Source organism: Lacerta agilis, chromosome 6 (assembly GCF_009819535.1).
Source record: "Lacerta agilis isolate rLacAgi1 chromosome 6, rLacAgi1.pri, whole genome shotgun sequence".
Classification (NCBI taxonomy): Eukaryota; Metazoa; Chordata; class Lepidosauria; order Squamata; family Lacertidae; genus Lacerta; species Lacerta agilis.
In genome coordinates, this window is record NC_046317.1 from 5,656,223 (window position 1) to 5,676,155 (window position 19,933).

The window sequence follows — 19,933 nt, forward strand, 5'->3', positions numbered from 1 at the left end:
CCCTGGTTTTTAGAGGATCAGCTAAAAGTTTTGCAGCTTTTTTGCAAAGGGAAAAGCCCTGGTTTTTTTTGTGGATCAGCTAAAAGTTTTGCAGCTTTTTTTTGCAAAGGGGGAAAAGCAAAGCTCCTTTTACAAAAGGGGAAAAGCAAAGAGGAAAAGCCCCGTTTTATGGGGTTCAACTCACATTTCTGCAGCTTCTAAAGGAAAGGGAGCCTTTTCTACAGTTTCCAGACAGATAATCTAATCAGCCAGTCACATGTTGCTGGGGAAACAAACAACCTCCCTCTGTAGCACATTCAACAAAGGAGGGCGGGGCTGAAAGGGAGCCAGGACTCTTATCTCTCTCCTGATCTCTTGCTGATCAACTGCTGAGTGGGGTCCTTTCAACACCTCCTTTTCCCTTTGTAAAACAAAAAGCATGATCCTCCTTTGGCCCCTGGGCAATTCAGCTCCAGGGACCACCATTCGCTCCATAAGACGCACAGATATTTCCCCTTACTTTTTAGGAGCGAAAAATACGGTAGAACAATATCTCTAGGTTGGAATTGATCTCCGACTATAACAATTGCAACTTCATCTATATGTGGAGCATTGAATCGTTTCTCCCTTAAATTTCAGAGCCTTGCAATGAAGACATACGTCAGTCATAGTGCCAATGAAAACATGTTTGTGTAGACTATAATCATAAGTCGGGTTATACCAGAACGCAAGGCGATTGTAATTGTGTAATTCCAGAGTCGGGAGTTGTGTCTGATGTTGAGCTGGTGTTTCTTGGTGATGGGTTTCGGAGTTTCTCAATCTCTGTCGTTCATTGTGTTGGGAACGTAGGTGTTGTGAAATTTGAAAACGCGTTTCTTGTGCTCGTAAGCGTGCATCCTGACGTCTGGTTTCACGTTGATCTGGTGTTTCCTCGGTATGTATTTGAGTCATTCTTTGTCTTTGTTGTTCATTTCTTGATAAACGTTGTTCCTGAGTTTGTTTTGCAATTACACGTCGTGCTGCTTTTGTTGTGCGAGTACGCGGGGGCATTATTTTCAGGTATTAAAGGAGATTGATTAAGCTGAGAAAGAAGATGGAAAGTGTGTGTGTGTGTGTGTATATATATATATATGAATGACATGGAAAAATGGGAAAGAGGGCGCTATTTTTGTGTGTGCATAAAATCACGTTTTTACCTCTGAAAGGTGTGCTATCTTTATGGTGTAAGTAATTCAAGATGGCGGCCAGCACTCTCCCTCAGCCTTCCTTGCCATCCCCATGTTATCTCCTCGTAGACCGTCTCCCTCCAAGTTGGCCCCAGCCTCACTCGTCCCCTCAGCTCCGTGCCTTAGATCTGCTCCCCGCGCGCCTCACACCATCCCGCCACCTCTTCGCCTCTTGGAAGATGAGCTGTGGCCGCCTAAGCCCCGGAGCAGGGCCAGAGAGCCCATTACTAGAGGATGGAGCCCAGGCCCGCAGGCTACCTGCGGTCTTCTCAGGCCCTCCACTTCGGTGGGCGCTGAAGCCTGGTCCCACGTGGCGTAAGGGCCTAGATGGGAGAAAGGAGAAGCCGGCGCTGCTGCAGCCTGAGCCACCTGTTCTTCAGGCCAGGAGCTGGGCCAGGCCGAACGGGCGGAGGAGGAGAAGGAACCGGGCCAGGGAAAGGAAGATGAAGTGCAAGGGTGGCGGGTCTCTGGCAGCCCTTCCCACTGCAGCTGCCGGTCTTGCCGCTGCCACATCCTTCATTCCAGCTTGGGGGTAAAATTCTGCTCCGGCCTCAGACTTGCTCAACTGGGCACCGGGGAGCTGAGGGGTGGTGACTTAGGAGGAGGGGGGACAGGGGCGGGGGGGTGTGTGATGGTAAAATGAGATGACGTCTGTGGTCTTTGTCATCCACTGGAGGGCACTATATACCGTGTTTCTCCTAAAATAAGACACCGTCTTATATTTTTTTTCGCTCAACAAAACACAGTATGGCTTATTTTCAGGGGATGTCTTATTTTAACCGCGTCGCATCAGTATGCTGCATAGCCACGCCTCTCCAGGCTGTTTTAATGGGAGGTACCACGTCACTATGGCTTATTTTCGGGGTATGGCTTATTTTTGGGGAATGGCTTATATTTCGCAAATGCATAGAAATCCTGCTATGGCTTATTTTATGGCTATGTCTTATTTTAGGAGAAACAGGGTATATTTTTGCATAAAATCATGTTTTTACCTGTGAAAGGTGTGCTATCTGTACAATGTAAGCATGCACAAACACTCCCATATGGCCATGGAATGTTGTGTCCAAATTTCAACGGATTCGGTCAAGCGGTTACGGAGAAAGGCGATCGGTCACAAACATCCACCATTTACATTTTTATATATAGATAATATTTTATCAGTGGATTTATTTTGAATCTGCAAATGAACAAAAGTTCTGAAGTAAATACGAATTCTTCCTTGGTTCTTGAATAATGGATTGTTTCCAGCGTTCACCATGTCCAATGGGTCTACTATGAGTAAAACTTTGTTGACTACAACCCCGTGCATGCATTTTGGCTTTCCAATCTTTTTGGACCTGTTGGCAAATCTGTAAAGTGTATAAATTGTTGTGGGAGCTACACGCACCCTACAACAAAGCACTTTGTGGTAGAAAAAATGCTGCTATCAAGCCAAGTTTCTGTGTGTGGGTTGTGGGTGTGATATTGTGGGTGCCAGGGAAGGCCTCTGCTGACTTGTGCACTCGATGATGACTGGATTATTCTAACCATAGCTTAGAACCTAATTTTAGCTTAGAACTCAAATGATGAATTTAGTTATGATGAATTTGCGTAGCTGGCAAATTGTGTTTTCAAGCTGCTCCTGTTTTCTGTCCCCACAGCACTCAACATTGTAAGCTCAGTCCTGTTTGAAAGCTCAGACCCTGTCTCTAGGGTGCAGGACCTTTGAGAGGCTGAGCGATGGCCCTAATTGTGGTTTGTCAATTTGAGAATAAAATCATGTATTTACACAAATCTCCTCCTTTGTTCTGGGTCAGGTAATGTTCTCTTTATTTTTTTGGTATTGAATTTAAAGATATTCCTTCCCCAGGACATTTTATGAGAAAAAAGTAGGCATACCTTGCTGAATGCTTGTTTAATGAGAGGAGTTTCAAGAAGAAAAATCTAACTGCAATTCTGCAGAAACAATTTTGTTTCTGTTTTCAGAAAAAATGTATTTCTATGCATTGTACGCTGGTTTTGTCACAGTTGAATGTCTTGTGTGCACCGTCTCTGCCGTCTTGCTCTCACTTGGCTAGTGAACTTGTGCCTGGGCTGTACCACTTGAGGGTGCAGGGGGCAAGCGGTGCATGGACGCTTGAATCATACAGATGCCCGCCAGGAGGCCAGGCTAGAATCCTTCTCCCTAGCACCTCCTGTTTTTTAGTATTTGGGTAGATAAGTTTAAATGATCTGCCCCAATTAACTACAGTTTTAATGCACTCCAGGAAGGTAAGCCTTGGAAATTGGAATAGGTTTCCTTTTGGTCAGTAGCGAATGGCTAATACAGGTACATCTGGGCAGGGGAATAAGTGAAAGTTTTGAGGGCTAGTAACTTTTGTGGACTTATTTGCAGCACTGATTTTAAAATGCTTTAAATTTCCAGTTTGCATACTTTTCCTGTTTTGTCTTTCATACTTGTGGACAACGTATACCCAGTATTTATTGTCTTCATCGTTTACAGTACAGTAACAATTTGGTTTTTCCTCTTAGGTTGTGTTGACGCTGACCATTTGAACACTCGGAAGATGCAACTTTTGGTGGAGGCGGAGGTAAACCTACCTGAATTAATATGTAGTTAATATGAGTTGACAAGGAGGAATCCCTAGACAGCAGTAAACTCCCATCTGTGATGGAACTATGCATTGTGTCGGCCTGTTAGAAAACCTAAATCCTGTAATTAGGTGTCACTGAGTCTGGGACTGCTGAAAGATTTCCTCAAATGCAAAAATTATAAACAATGCTCACTTTCCTGTGAGCTCTTTTAAACTGAAGAACTGAAGATCGTTGTTCCTAAGAATATCAAATCTTGGGCTTCTGGGTTTTTATTTTATTTTATTAGAACCATTACAGTCCTTTGTACCTTTATTACCCCCCAAACCTTCAAATGTTCATGCTTTTCTCCGATGCCTTGGAAACCTTCAGCTGCTGTTGTAGGGCACAGGAGGCGGCTAGGCTGCTTTCCTCCTCTAGCCTGTTAGCAAGTGGGATGCTTAAGGAATTCATTCTGTGTGAATTCCAGTATGAATTACCTGATTGGGTTTGATCCCTGGAGGCACACTCCATTGTCCCTTGAGACAGACGCATGCCAACAATAACAACCTGATCTGCACCTCCTGGCCAGATTGAAACTTAAACTATCCATCCACTTTCCCATTTCTCAAATACTCCTGGACTTCTCAGGTTTCCTTAAATTTAATGGACTAAAAGGGTGTGTTTTGCATAGGGTTGGTATTTGACTATACGAAACAAAAAGCCCCTGCAGAACAAGTCAATTTTCTGGTCAGATTTCTGTCAGATATGTCGAGTGAATATATTTGAAATCAAGATGGGAGGCAGCTAGGCTAACTATTATTTTCTTACAGGTAGGTAGCCATATTGGTCTGTCATAGTCAAAACAAAATAAAATAAAAAATTCCTTCCAGTAGCACCTTAGAGACCAACTAAGTTTGTTCTTGGTATGAGCTTTCGTGTGCATGCACACTTCTTCAGATACTATTTTCTTAGAAAGGCTCTACACTTGGCTACTTTGCTACCTCACTCTTGGGGACCTGTTGATAAGTGGTTTAAACCAGGAATGAGGAACCAGATGTTGCTAGACTAGGAAGTCCCATGAGTGCTGACCAAAGGCCACAATGGCTGTGACTTTGACTGGGGTCCAAGAATATGTACAGCAGTCAGTTGTCAGGAAATGAGACACGTTCATGATTTGTTGTTAGCATGGTGTTAGAAAGTCAGCCTTGCATTTGAAGGTAAAGAGTAACATGCCATTTTATCAGGGAAATTCCAGGCAATACTTAACAATCATACTTAAGATAGTCTCTTTTGTATTCCTCCCTCCCTCCAAATTTTACCAGCAAATGAAGCCAGCTTTCATGCAGCAGATTGGCAGCCACTTTACAGAATTCGTAAATGGCTTGATTGCAAAGTCCGTGCAGCTTGAATCTTCTTCGCCCCCTGCCTTCTCAGCTGTGTGCTCAGAGAAAGACGGTGGCTTCAAAAGCAAGTATGTTGGTTTTTGGCTGAGTCTGAAGCAGAGTTGATATGTCAATTTGTTGTTGAATATTTGTTCTTTTCACAGAGGATCAAGAGCACCTCCAGAACATGGAAAAGTTTTTGTTGCTAGAAAGTCTGCCATGGAGTGAGTATGTTAATCAGATGGTAAATTTCACTGGTGCCCTTGCTAAAGTTAAAGTTGCCTTGATCCATTGGGTGGCTTATCTCGTTTCTCCCTTCCAGTAGATCCCATTCATTTTTATACTGCGTAGACTGAAAGTAGGTTTTCCTAACCTTTATAAGTGTTCTAGCCAATTGGCTATTGCACGTCCCAAATTCTAACTTGGATGTGGCTGGATTCTGTATTCACAGAGGCTGTGGATGTGGATGTGGCTGGATTCTGTATTCACAGAGGCTGTTCTGTTCTGTAGAAACTGCTCTACAGAATAGAATGTCTATTGCTTAGCAATCCAGACTCCTCATGGGTGGCCTGGTTCTCCAATAAAGTTTGTCCCTAACTTCTTTTATATACTGCCTAGGAGAACCCATAACAGAATGGTACCTTGGCCCATGTAGTTTCAGACTTGGATATGATACAGTCCTGTTTTCTCCAGGGCACCTTTGGAGGCACGGTGGCATATCAATTTAATAATGAATGAATAATAAGCACTTCAAGCCTCTGAGAACCAAATATTCACATAGCATGGAGTGTGGATTACGAAAGGCTTCAGTTGGTGCAAAATGGGAGAATGTCTGTGTGAAACGAGCTGTAGAGCAGCTCTGTGGAGCTTCTGGCCTGGTCTGGCATCCTAATTTGACCCACAAGGCCACCTTCCCCAAACCAGCTTGGCCTGTGGGACAGGTAAAGATGTGGTTCCTTGCTGAATGCAGGTTTGCTGGCACCACCAGTCAGCTGATTGTCAGTGCCTACAAAGTCCTGTGCCTTTGCTTACGTGGTTTGATTTCAAACCACGCAGGCACAGGAAAAGACTTGCCCAGATGTCATGGTTATGGCAGATGATTTGCAGTTGAATGCTTCCCTCCCCACCTGTCAGAATGGCTCATGGGGGTTGGGTTACCGAAACATTCAGCCTGCTGGTTTGAAACAGTCTGAGAATCTCTTTCTCCTGTACAGTGGCACTTCTTTCCACACTACCCTCTTAAAAAAGTGGTGAAGGTCTTATATTTGTTGACAGGCGAATTTGTTGACAGAGAAATTAGACACTGAAAAAGAGTGATCCCATGTTACATTTGAAGGAGGAAAAGCAAATGGCCCAGGGAAGCCACAGCCATATCCTCCTGTGGAAATCTTTTGATCATATTCCTGTTGCTTTCGACTCCATGTTTAACCATTGGATGTCCTGGAGTTTGTCCCCACCCCCCAAAATGTTCTAATGTACCGTACTTCTTATACTTATTTTCCTCAGTGAGCTATTTGAAGTGGAAGACATCCGGACCATACATCACGCGTTCATTGCTTTCTTCATCTTGATCATTCTAAACACCCTCATAGTAGACTTTATTGATGAAGGAAGGTAGGAAAATGTTTAAGGGATGAGCTGGAGGTTTGTTTGTTTTTGTTTTGTTTTAGTGTTGACTTGAGACCTGAATCAATGAAAATGTATTGCTTTGCTTTTAGTTGAAATAGAACACCCATAGCAAGTATTGTATCAAAGTGCTTGTATTGGGGGAAACACCAAGACCAAGTAAGGGATCATGTCTTCTTGCAGTGAAAAGATCAAAATTGTGGAAGTACAAGCTTTTGAAATGCACAAAAGTATTTCAAGCGTAGAGTCCCAAAGCTGTCTGTGTGTTGCATGGATGCACACGTGCCTGACTTTAGAGTTAATGTTGATCCTTGATTCTGTTTTTATTGGTGCTTTTTATTCTGGAATTCTGTTTGTGCATGTTCATATTTTACTGAATTTTGGGTTTTCTTCGTTTGTTTAAATACTACCATCACAAGGCAGCAAACTACAGTAATACCAGAATTACTGGTATCTGAAGAAGTGTGCATGCACACGAAAGCTCATACCAAGAACAAACTCAGTTGGTCTCTAAGGTGCCACTGGACAGAATTTTCTATTTTGTTTCGACTATGGCAGACCAACATGGCTACCCACCTGTAACCAGAATTCTGTGGAAGAGAAGCTAAAGGGTAGAAGAGGATGTATTTGTACTTTAATAAAATTGGCATCGCTTTATCTGAACCATCAAGAGTCTGTGCATGGAAGGAACCTGTGGCTGTGAGCACCCTAGACAATGAGAACATGCCCCCCCCCATCCATGGTTTGCTCATGCTTGTGTCTGTGGCTCTTCTGCATCTACAGCTGCAAGTGCTATGCATGCTTGTCAGCAAGCTCACTGGAACCAAGTGGGGCTTACTTCTGAGTGAGAACACTTTGTCCCTTATGCACGTATCCAGTGCAGTGCTAAGGAATCATCCCACCAGCAGAAGGATTCTCCCTTCCCCTCCCCTGCATGCCCCCTAAATCTGTTCTTGGGGTTCCCCCAACCATCTAGAGCAGATTTGGGGAGGATGTGGGGCACAGGCAGGGAGATCGGGCAGAGAGAGTCCTGTTGCACAAGCAGGAATCCTTGCACTAATGGGCTGCTTATTTAGCATTGCATTGAATACAACCCCCAGTGTTTTATTTGAAGAAACCAGCAGGCATTCAAATTGGTCAAAATCGAGCAGCACTTAAAACCCAAAGTCTTGGAAGGTGTGCAGCCCTGCCAGAACTAACTGACTGAAAGGCTGCAGGCTATGCCACAATAATACAAGTTTTCCCACATGTGTGTACTTATCCAAGTGGTCCTGGATCTCTGTAGGGGTGGTATCTGTCTGTATCTGTGTGTTTGCTTTGTTGGTTTACAGTGTTCTGTGCAATATAAAACCTTAGGTTGTATACTTAAGTTCAGTATTCGTTTCATAAGATTTATACACTGCCTGATTCTAAAAGGAACCTCAAAGCGGTTTACGAAAAGATAAAACAAGAAAATCATGAAAAAAATCACAACCATACTCTAAAACAAAGCTTAGAATACTAAAACAGATTAAAATCACCTCAACTTTCATGATAGAATTCCTTAACTGTTACTGATTTCACCTGATGAAATATACCGGTATATTTTAACCGCCAAGGGACACAGATGGCGCTGTGGGTTAAACCACAGAGCTTAGGGCTTGCCGATTAGTAAGTCGGCTGTTCGAATCCCTGCGATGGGGTGAGCTCCCGTTGCTCGGTCCCAGCTACTGCCAACATAGTTCAAAAGCACATCAAAGTGCAAGTAGATATAGGTACCACTGCAGTGGGAAGGTAAACGGCATTTCCGTGCGCTGCTCTGGTTCGCCAGAAGCGGCTTATTCATGCTGGCCACATGACCTGGAAGCTGTACGACGGCTCCCTTGGCCAATAATGCGAGATGAGCGTCGCAACCCCAGAGTCAGTCATGACTGGACCAAATGGTCAGGGGTCCCTTTACCTTTACCTATATGATTTTAACTTTCTTTGCTGTTTGAATCTCTTTTGCAGGTTGGTGCTGGAGTTTGATCTCCTGGTTTTCGCTTTTGGCAAATGTTCTGTCGTTGCTTCCACTTGGCTTTACATGTTCCTGTTCACCCTGACTGTGCCCTATGGGCTCTTCCTGCTTTGGGCCCAGGGCTACCATGGTTCCGCCCACAAGACAATCCGCTCCACTTTCTTTGGGGGTCTCTTCATGATCTTCCAGATATTTGGGCTTGGAGTGGGACCAGCTTACATTGCCATTGCCTACCATTTACCACCAGCTTCTGCTGCCATAGTGATACTTGAGCAGGTGAGTTTCAGCTGGAGAGCTAGTTTCTTGTGGATGTAGATAAAGGTCATTTCACAAAGCTTAAATTAGCAAAATGCTGCTTTATAACAGGATGTGTGTCCTTAGCTAACCTGTAATTTTGTGTAAACATTCCACTTTTGCTTCTGCCTGACTTGTGGTAATAGCAACGGTGACAAATTTTCATTTCCTCCAAGAGATTGAGCCTAAGGGTGTAGGAAATGGTCAGATGCAAAAAGAAACTCACCATAATTCTTAAGGTCTAGTAGGTACTTCTGTTTTCAGATACACTGATGGTTTAAACCACTAATAACTTGCGGCAAACACCCTCCTTTTGAGCACAGTGGTGGAGAGAGTAATGCCAGTACAACTGGAAGCATTCTTGGAGAATACTGATTATCATGACCTCTTGCATTCTGGGTGCTCACCTGGCTTGAGACTGAATCTGCTTTGGTCTCACCTTCATCAAAAGAGGGGCAGAGGAGCTTTTGATGCTATTGACCATGGTATCCTTCTGGACTATATCTCCTGTAATTGTAAGATGTCAAATGCATTTTATCTGTTATTCCACTCCTTTAGGTGCGTCTGCTGATGAAAATCTACTCTTTTATCAGGGAGAATGCTCCTCGAATACTTTCCTTTACGCCACAGAAGACAAGTGAGTGACTGTTTTCTGCAATAATTGCACAGCTGTGGGAATTAAGACTCCCTCCCTTCTTCCTGTTCTGAGAGTTGAGTTCTGTGATATGGAGACAATTCAAAGACCTGTTCTAGTTCAGAAGAATGTGTGTATGGGCCTCCTCATGCTTTGCTAAATTACCAGTACTTGTCAGTCTTCTAATGCTTATTGGTAGTACAGTTCTTGCAAAGGATATAAGAGAATCCTGGGTTTAGTGGAAAAGGGGGAAGTGCTCTGACAATAGGGGTTTATTTGGGGGGGCATTAAACCTGGGGTGAATTAGAGGTAAGGGACATGTCACAGACTTGTCTTGCTCATTGTAAAAAAAATGTAGGATAAGAATGGCACATAAGCCATGCCATTGGACTGAGAAATTGTAGAAATGTATTATTCCTAAACCACAGAGCCTAGGGCTTGCTGATAAGAAAGTTGGAGGTTCGAATCCCCATGATGGGGTGAGCTCCCATTGCTCTGTCCCAGCTCCTGGCCACCTAGCAATTTGAAAGCATGTCAAAGTGCAAGTAGATAAATAGGTACCGCTCCAGCAGGAAGGTAAATGGTGTTTCCGTGCGCTGCTCCAGTTCACCAGAAGCAGTTTAGTCATGCTGGCCACATGACCCGGAAGCTGTACGCCGGCTCCCTCGGCCAATAACGCGAGATGAGCGCCGCAACCCCAGTCGGACACGACTGGACCTAATGGTCAGGGGTCCCTTTACCTTTACCTTTATTATTCCTAAACTCAAGCATTAATAAACAGTTTGAGACCCATAGAAAATAGGATGGAACCCTATGGGTTTCTTTTTTAGTGTGTGGCATTATCTGGTACTAAATGACTCTCTCCCTTCTGCTTTTTCAGACACCGTCCAAGTTCCTAAAGTTTCCCAGTATCTGTATTTCCTCTTTGCTCCCACCCTTATTTACAGAGATGACTATCCCCGGTAATGTCAATTTGGCTGCTCCATTGTGACTTATAGAAATTGTGATTGGAAGGTTGGACTGGATGCATGCTTCATAACGGAGGGCACAAGACACAGGTTGGGAACCTCAGTTCCAGGAGCAGGTGCGGTCCTCTGCAGTAGTGTAGCCTGGTGGGATCACTGCGGTCCTATGCAGTAGTGTAGCCTGGGCACAAAATTGTTAAGGATGCAAAAGTTCAACACCCAGGGCAGCCTCAACACAACTGCACACCTCTGTCGCTGGGATCCATTGAAAACAGCTTCTCCATGTGAACCAGGAATGACCTCTCCAGACCACGGAACGACTCTTCTTATGTCTCCTGGGTGATGTGGACAGTATTAGGCAGTTGAATGTGCATGTATACTCCATCCGTTTCCCTCCCTCCCACCCAGCCCCTCCGCACGGCCCCAGGCAACCCACGCTACACCACTGGCCTCAGCCTCTCTATCTGTTGCTCCACTCACTTTTGTCTCTGGCCCTACCCACCACTGGGTCTCTAACTTAACTCATGGTCATGAATTTCAGTGGGTTGTCTCTGAGTAAAGATTACTGTAGTAGAAGACAACCATTAGTGTCTCTGAATTTTCCTGGAGCAGGCCTAGTAGGATCCAAAATGCATTAGCTCAATGCATATCTCTTTTGAGCACATCAGAGCTTTTTGCTTCTGGTTCCAGAAACAGGTGCTGAGTCTGACCATTTTGGCTTTAAGATATTCTACTCTTCATGGATTTTGATAGGTTTTTTATATATAAGGTTCTAGAGTTCCTCTGTAGAAGTTGCTGTTATCTTTCTATTTTTCATGGTATTCCACATTCTCCAATCTGTATATCCCATTGCCCTCAAATACTCCTTTCCTTCTTTATGCAAAATAACAAACTGATTAAAAATAATAATAGTGCAGCTGCACATTCAGTAAATCATGCCATTTGAGCAAAGTCATAACTAGCAAACAGACTTTCTTACATTAAATATTTGCTGTTCTGGAATAGAAATTGGATTGTGTTTCCTGCAGACTACATCAGCTCTACTATTATTTTTCATTGCACTTGTTAGTATTAGTTGCTTTTATCATGGAAAGTAACTCAAAGTGACTTGCTGTTTAGCAGTTGTTTATAAAATTCTCACAAATTAGGTTTCAGTTATTGCCAAGAAAGCTCTTGTCTTGACTGTCATTTCCTTTTCTTTTCAGAAATCCTACCATAAGATGGAGTTATGTAGCTACCAATTTTGCACAGGTTAGATATTTCTCTTCCTTTTGGGATTCCTGTGTTTATGCAGATAATTACACAGCCTTGAAAACTGATAAGAGTTACTGGTTCATAAAAATATGTACTAGCCTACTGGACTGCACAAGCCTGTATTAGTTATTTTTATTTTGGCATTAAGAAATAGAGACAATGCTTTCTGAAGCTTCTATGCCTGGTCATCTGCAATTGCATCCTATTCCCTTAGATTTGGATCGCTGAATGAATAATTACCCCTAAACTAATGACAAACATACCTTCACTTCTCTGAACATAGGACATAATAGTACTAAATGACAAGCCTTCCTAAACCAACTTTTAACCAATGTCTGTGTGCTAGTCCTCTTATCATCCATAAACGTTTTCCAAAGTTTAGGAAATTGTGAACAGTGCAGCACCTGTATATTGTATTTTTTATTTTGCCGAGTGGAGCAGATCGGCTAATTTCAAGCACAGTCGTATTTCTCACATGGAGATGTAGTCCTCCCCTGGGCTAGGCTAGCCGTGCAGTCTCACAGATCCTAAAAGTTCAAAGGACAATCTTGTATAAAAAGATGTTCTGTTAATCAGTCTCTACTCGTGGGACCTGCTCCTTGCAGGGCAATGAAACCACTACCACGGCAGCTGCTGTCGGTAAAGCAGGGATTCCACCTGGGCCCCTCCACATATACACATGCCTGCAGCACACCTACCCAGGCCCCCACGTGGAATGCCCTTTATCTGAAAGAAGCACGGACTATTGGACTATCGTAGTGGCAATGAAACCTTTGGTCAGTTGTTGCCTACGGCTGCGTACACACCAGCCTTTTAAAGCACATGGCTCCCCCCACAAAGTTTATTAAGGGTGCTGGGAATTAGAGCTCGGGTGTGTGTGTGTGTGTAAAGTGTACGTCCCAGAATTCTTTGAGGAATATCATGTGCTTTAAATGTATGGTGTTTATTCAGCTTAGATCTGTGCATATTGGTAACTGGGATCAGCTTTCTCTCTTACGGATTCCTCCTGTGCTGCTTTTATAATCAAGGGCTTTTGTTTTTACTCCTGTCTAGGTCCTTGGGTCACTCTTCTATACTTCCTATTTATTTGAGAAATACCTTTTACCTGCATTTCGGAACTATTTTCCTGAGCACTTTAATGTACGAGAGCTGGTCGTTTGCATCTTCAACACCATACTTCCAAGTGAGTACTTCTGCGTGTCATACTGGGCCCCTTTTAATTCTGGAATTTTTCTAAGTAACAAATAAATAAATAATCAGATACAGTGGTGATATTGGCAACAACTGGCAAAGTATGGGCAGTTGGATATATGATCTTAGCTGTGACTTGAAGGGTTCCTGAAAACCTGTTACTGGGGCAATAGCTTAAGCTAAGCTGACGCTGTTCTGAAAGAACATAGGAAGTTGCCTTGCACCGATCAGACCAGTGGCCCATCTAGCTCAGGATTGTCCACACTGACCGGCAGTGGATCTCCAGGGTTTCCAGACAAGGAACATTTCCTGGCTCTACCTGAAGATGCATGCACTCACTACCACTGAGCTACTGCTCTTCTCTCTGAACAGCTTTTGCAGTATGTTCCTTCATAATATCAGTACAGGTAGACTGGAGAAGGTGCGATCCTGCTTCATCCATTTCTGCTTTTTAGTCTTGTGTTGGGGATGCAAGCAGTCATTAGTTTCTGGACTCAAGGGCTTCCTATCTCCTTGTGAACCAGCCTGGTCACTGCATAAATATCTTAGGGAGGAGTGGAGGGTGGAACATGGAAATGGACCCTTTTAGTGGTGGCTCCCTGCTTGTAGAATGCGGTTCCCAGGGAAGCGTGCCTGGCTGCATCATTGTCTGTTTTAGGTGCCAGTCAATAAACAGACAATGGTTCCTAATGGGAGGGTAATCAGTTATTTACATGGTCATTGTCAAGGGAGGGGCCAAATCACTCCCCAGGTGATATTGTCTGGATTCTTCATGCTGTAGTGTTTCTTCAAAAAACCCCAAAGGGGCTTCTGTTCTTCTTCTTCTTTTTTTTAATAAGAATTTATTAGGATTTTCAGACAGAAAAGAAAGAAAAAGAAAAAAAACAAGAAAAAAGAAAGGAAAATACACATACAATCCAAACAATACAAAAGAACATCTTAAAACAAACAATAACTCAACAAAACATATAATTATACATTTTCAAATCCTTATTTTCATCTTAGGTGGACTTCCCCAAAGCCCCCCCCCTTCTAATTTTCATTATAAAACGACTTTGGCAATTTCTATTTCATATTTTTTCCATCTTAAAAATAAAAAAAAATTACTCACCCATCTTCTATCAATCTAAATTATTTTCCAACCCATTATCATACAGAAGATAGTATTTTACTTTTTACTCCAATAATTCTAAATGCTTATCACTAATCTAACAATACCTTCCCTACCACCTCCTTTTCCCTTCTAAGGCTATTCATATATCTTATTATCTATACATTTAAATCATCAGTCTGATATTTATTCTGAGTTCACTATCTCCTTCTCCGGTACACAAATCGCTCAATCTGGTCGGTAAGTCCTATAAAACCAATCCTTTTTCAACACCAAATTATCTTATTTTCCTTTAAATAATCTTTCTTCACCCCACACCTTTCCTGACCATTCTAACCCTTCCCTTTCTTCTTCCCATCCCCCACTGATCTCCCCCCAAAAGTCCTCTCTTTCTAGCTCCTGCGTCTTCTTTTGTTGTTTTTATCATGCCCAATTCTGGACTTGGCATTCATATTTGTGGGTTCGTCTTATCCAGGTTGTATCTCTTTTCTTCTTTTTGGGCTACTGATCTGTCATACCCATAGAGCTTTCTGGACTCCAAGCCTCTCACACTTAAAGAGTCCTTCTTGCTTTGCTGCTTCTTCATCCTCGTATGTCAGGGTTGAGCCAGATGAGGAGGAGTGGTGGCAAGCCCCCCCTGGTGAGGCTGCACCCACGGAAGAACCTGGGGAAATGGAGGAGTTCGTACCTGGAGAAGACTGGTGGCAGCACTCCTCGGAAGAGGAAGAGTCAGATGGAGAGGGGGAAAGACGAGAACAGGAGGAGGAGGAAGTCGAGCCAGAATCAGGCCCTTGTGAGGAGAGAAACAGCCCTTCCCCTCCTCCCTTCTCAGCTGTAGAGCGTAGAGCTGAGAGACGCAGGGAACAGAGGCAGCTGCAACTCGTAAGAGACGTGGTTGCAGGCCAGCTACTTAAGAAAGGCTAGCTCCTCCCTTCACTAGCACCTGCAACTGATATGCTGAGTGCGTGGTTGCTCTTGCTCATTCTGTTCCTGACTCCTGGCTTGTTCCTGACCCTCGGCTTGTTCCTGACCCTTGGCTTGTTCCTGACCCTTGGCTTGTTCCTGACTCCTGGCTTGTTCCTGACTCCTGGCTTGTTCCTGACCCTCGGCTTGTTCCTGGCTTTTCTCTGACTGACTTGGCTGGATCCTGACTTGGACTGTTCTGACTTCAGCTTCTCCTGACTGATACCTGACTTCAGCTGGCTTCTGACCCGGACTGTTCGACCTTGGCTTATCTGACTGACTGCTGCACTTCAGCACGCCAACTTGTTGGCGCCCTAACATCGTAGCCCTGCTCTCCTTCAGTAATTTTACACAGTTTTACCACCTTTTCATCAAGTAAAATCATAGCCTTCCGCGTGTTATTTGCAAGAACAGTTCCAATATGGGCAAACTTTACTGTCATCATCTGCTGAAGAGCTTCGCACTTTATTAACACCATCTGCTGGAAAGCTGTCATTGTTATGTCTCCCATCCTCTCTGCTTCAAGGACACCGCAGGGTTTGAAAAACAGGAAATGGTGGAGTCTTCAGGGACTTCCGGTCGACCGCCGGCCATCACGGACGGAGCTCCCTTCGGCTGAAGGGGACTCAATGCTTCAAAGGCGAGGGGGAAACGCTTCAGCGCAGCGACCCCCTGTAGAAGCCCCAAATTGAGCGTTTAGGGGAACGTGGGTACCGGCGGTCACCAGAAGCGGGCTCTACCCCCCCCTGTAAGCTCAAGTTTTGAGCTTCGGGAGAGAGAGGGGATCCGCGGTGCATCGGTAACAGAGCTTCCTTTGAGGCATGAAGCTGCGGGACTGTGAGGCTTAAGCGCTTGATTCTTCCAAAGATTTTGAAAAAGCCATTGCTCTCAAAGTGAGTATTAATTTGAATCAATTTTCTGAAATTGGCTACAAGGTAAAGGGGCTAAAAAAGGAAGTCAGTCCCTAACCGCTGATGAAAGAGGAGGGCAAAGAAAGTAGCCCGAATCCATAAACAATTGCTTTTTAAAACTTCTGAGGAGTAACAGTGATCCCCCCCCTCCCAGAACAGTGGAGGGGAAGAGTGAAATTTTTGTGTTGAATTTCCCTGTATTTATTGGTTTATTAGACTGAACAGAGCTACTCCTGAATCTGGGAATAGATCGCCCGATCAGAAGGTGAGGCTGAAGGATGATTTGGTTGGTTGGAATGTAATGCATATTAGGAAAGGGGCTTCTGTTCTTCAAAAAAGTAATCATCATTAGATTCTCTTATTATAGCTGTTAGCTTTGCTAGTTGAATATAGGTCCGTTACATTATCCATTCCTGTTTAGTGAGGACTTCTTTATCTTTCGATTTCAGAGCATAAAGAATCCTAACTGCTGTAGTTACATACATAAACAACTTAACCACCCTTTTTGGAATTTCTAACCATATAATCCCTAGCAGGAAGGCTCCAATGTTTGTTTGTTTTTGGTAAACTCCCCTTTTTATCTTTTAAATTCCTCATGGAGTCCGCTCCCCCCCCCCTCCAGAGAGATGGGAGAGCCTGCTTGTTCAGTTCGTGGACTGAAAACAGAAGTGCAACATTATACGTATTCTATTCATATACAGGTGAAACTCGAAAAATTAGAATATTGTGGAAAGGTTCATTTTTTTCAGTAATTCAACTTAAAAGGTGAAACTAATATATGAGATAGACTCATGACATGCAAAGCGAGATATGTCAAGTCTTTATTTGTTATAATTGTGATGATTATGGCGTACAGCTGACGAGAACCCCAAATTAACAATTTCAACTTTGGGGTTTTCATCAGCTTTGCGCCATAATCATCACAATTATAACAAGCAAAGGCTTGACATATCTCGCTTTGCATGTCATGAGTCTATCTCATATATTAAACTCCAGTAGCTAATGAAAACAATTGCTTACATAAATGGACTTTTCCACGATGTTCTAATTTTTCGAGTTTCACCTGTATATAAAGGTTCAGGCTAACTAATACTTTAGCAAATACGACCAAAGCAACTAAAATACATATTTTTACATTTACACATGTGAGGTCCGCGCGATGGTGCTTCACGAGTAACAGAGCAGGAGCCCAAAGGAGTGACCCCTTCTGGCTTCTCCCCCAGCATAATAACTTCGGCACCCCAAATCTCCTCCTACCCTCCCTGCGTTTCACTCCTCTGCGCAATGGGGGCACCGGAAATGGTGTGTCTGCCTGCTCACCAGCCAGTCGAAATCAGGAGAAATAAATATAAATTCAACCTATGATACTATCAGGAGTTATAGGCCCAAAAGGGGTGGAAAAGAACCATTAGGATCCCTGTAATAGGCCATTTCGCCTCTTATGGTTCAGAACCGAAGTCAGATACCTTGCCACTTGCAAGGTTACTGTTGGGTTAGAATCCTGGAGTAAAAGGGTAAGCTGGATCTCAACTGGAAGTCCAGAGAATTTTTGGACCAGTGGGCTCAATAAATTTCTCTTGACATCACTGTATAAAGGGCAGATAAAAACAATATGCAGGAGGGATTCCCTCGACAACTCATCACACGAGCATAAATCTGATACACGGCCCCTAGAGAATCTATGTGACATGACCCCAGAAGGAAAGGCATTAAACCTTGCCTTAATAAACGCAAAACGGTGTTTCAAGGGTTCGCTATTCTACAGCCTTTATGGAAACTTGGGGAACAATAGAGAGGGGGGAGAGCAAGCCATTTCCCCTTCCACATGAATCAAATAAATTAGCCTGAAATACATGCTTTCTTCATTGCTCCCCAGGTATATTGATGACAATATTCGTACATTTTTTACTCCTACAATGCTGGCTGAATGCTTTTGCTGAGATGCTGCGCTTTGCTGACAGAATGTTCTACAAGGTAACTGATGTGCAAGGCTCATGGTATTTCTCTCTCTCTGTCTCACACACACACACACAACACAACACAACACACGTATGAAACAACACACACATAAGTATTTGTTTTCAATTGTAGAGCATACCTTGGTTAGTGGAACCCTCCATTTGATAGAAGTGTGTGTTTGTGTGTGTGTGTGTGTGTGTGTGTGTGTCATTTTGCCACTGGTGAGGTTTTTCCTCCCTAGAGAGGCTGATCAGATACCATTGTTCTTCTCAACAACCTGTGAGCCTATGCCTTTTTTTCTGTTGACATTCCTGATTCACAAGCATTTGTTGCTATGCGTTGTGTTACTGGGCTTTTTGGATAGTATTTTAACCTTGATGTGACTGTTAAACAAACATAAATAGTTTTGGCTATGGCGTATTGGAAGAAAAGTATGTCCGTTCTATAAATTATTTCGCAGAACTCGCCTGCAATCTTCTGTTGGTGTTGGCATATACTGGTGCCTTTAAACGTCAGAAATAAAGTGTTGCTGTATTCCTTTTGGCACCTGCTAAAAACATTTTGCCTATCCAGACATGTAGAAATTGATATGTATCTTAATATGTTTTTAGTTTATCTGCTGATTTTATCCAATGTTTTAAACACTTACTGGCAATTTTAATGCCTTATGTATAATGCTCAGAGGTTCTATTTGTAGTCAAGCAGTATATACATGTTATTAAATAAATGAATAATTCCAAGGGATCATACAAATGCGTGTTCTGATCCTGCCTCTGCTTCCACTTGGGGCCATTAATGATTAGTTTGAGCAGTTTAGAGGACAGTGATGGAAACGGCCTCTGAATTTCAGCTACCGTACCTTCTATATTTCCCTTTTCTGAATGTGCTTTGCAGGTTTCCCCCTCTACACTGAATTACTGCTCATGTAGAGAAAACGTCACATTTGAATTAGCTCTGATCATTTTGGATCTGAGCCTTGGAGACCTATTGTAGCTACAAATACTCTGCTCTTTTTACTTCCCTGGCCCTCTCTTGCAGGACTGGTGGAATTCTACATCTTATGCAAGGTATTTCCGAACCTGGAATGTGGTGGTGCATGACTGGCTGTATTACTATGCATACAAAGATTTCCTTTGGGTAAGCAACCATCTTTACATTTCCCCCACAAAATGATTTTATTTAAGTTTTAATGCAAAGGTGAATTACACAACATGTAAAATACCTAGTCATGCAGAGATTTGACAATAGCCTCTTTCCTGGTGAAGAAGGTGGAAAGAGAGAAGCTTGTACTTATGCACTCTGGTTTGTATCCAGTATTTGGGAAGTCAGGGGCGGGGCAGGGGGGTGGGCCGCCCCGAGTACCGACCTGGGGGGGGTGACACTTGGGGCGGCACCCCGCCCCCGCGATCGGCGCCAGTGGCAGCTTTTAAGGCTGCAGCCCGTGAACAGCAGCACAGCGCCTGTGCTGCTGTTCGCGCGCTGCAGCCTTAAAACTTGCCGTGCCGCCGCATGGAAGAGGTGGCGCCCACTCGCGCCCGCCCTCCTGACCGTGCGGTGGAGCGGCAACTTAAAAAAAAGAAAAGGGGGAAGGAAAGCAGCCACTTGTTCTCTCTCCTGGTGGCTGCTTTCCTTTCCCCTTTTCTTTATTTTATAGGGCTTTTTTCGGCGCTTGGTTCTGCAGCCCAGCGCCGAAAAAAGCCCTTAAAAAAAAGAAAAGGTGGAAGGAAAACAGCCGCCAGGAGAGCGAACAAGCGGCTGCTTTCTTTCCCCCTTTTCTTTTTTAAAGGGCTTTTTTCGGCACTCGGCTGCAGAGCCCAGCGCCGAAAAAAAGCCCTTTTAAAAAATGTGGGGGGAGGAAAGCAGCCGCCAGCATAGCAAACAAGCAGCTG

General features: G+C 43.7%; 1 protein-coding gene across 2 annotated transcripts in view; it reads left to right on the forward strand.

Moving 5' to 3' along the window:
• The window catches only part of LOC117047999 (sterol O-acyltransferase 1-like), a 62,583-nt gene that overhangs the window by 10,003 nt on the left and 32,647 nt on the right, over positions 1-19,933 (forward strand). The window contains exons 3-13 of one of the 2 annotated variants that reach the window (XM_033151299.1): positions 3,717-3,775; positions 5,081-5,229; positions 5,305-5,364; positions 6,647-6,754; positions 8,756-9,038; positions 9,615-9,693; positions 10,571-10,652; positions 11,861-11,906; positions 12,963-13,092; positions 17,962-18,059; positions 19,083-19,181. The exons of the other annotated variant lie outside the window; for it this stretch is intronic. Coding sequence (XP_033007190.1) covers positions 3,717-3,775; positions 5,081-5,229; positions 5,305-5,364; positions 6,647-6,754; positions 8,756-9,038; positions 9,615-9,693; positions 10,571-10,652; positions 11,861-11,906; positions 12,963-13,092; positions 17,962-18,059; positions 19,083-19,181 — 1,193 coding nt within the window. The remainder of the gene's footprint in view (positions 1-3,716; positions 3,776-5,080; positions 5,230-5,304; positions 5,365-6,646; positions 6,755-8,755; positions 9,039-9,614; positions 9,694-10,570; positions 10,653-11,860; positions 11,907-12,962; positions 13,093-17,961; positions 18,060-19,082; positions 19,182-19,933) is intronic. 2 annotated transcript variants of the gene reach the window in all.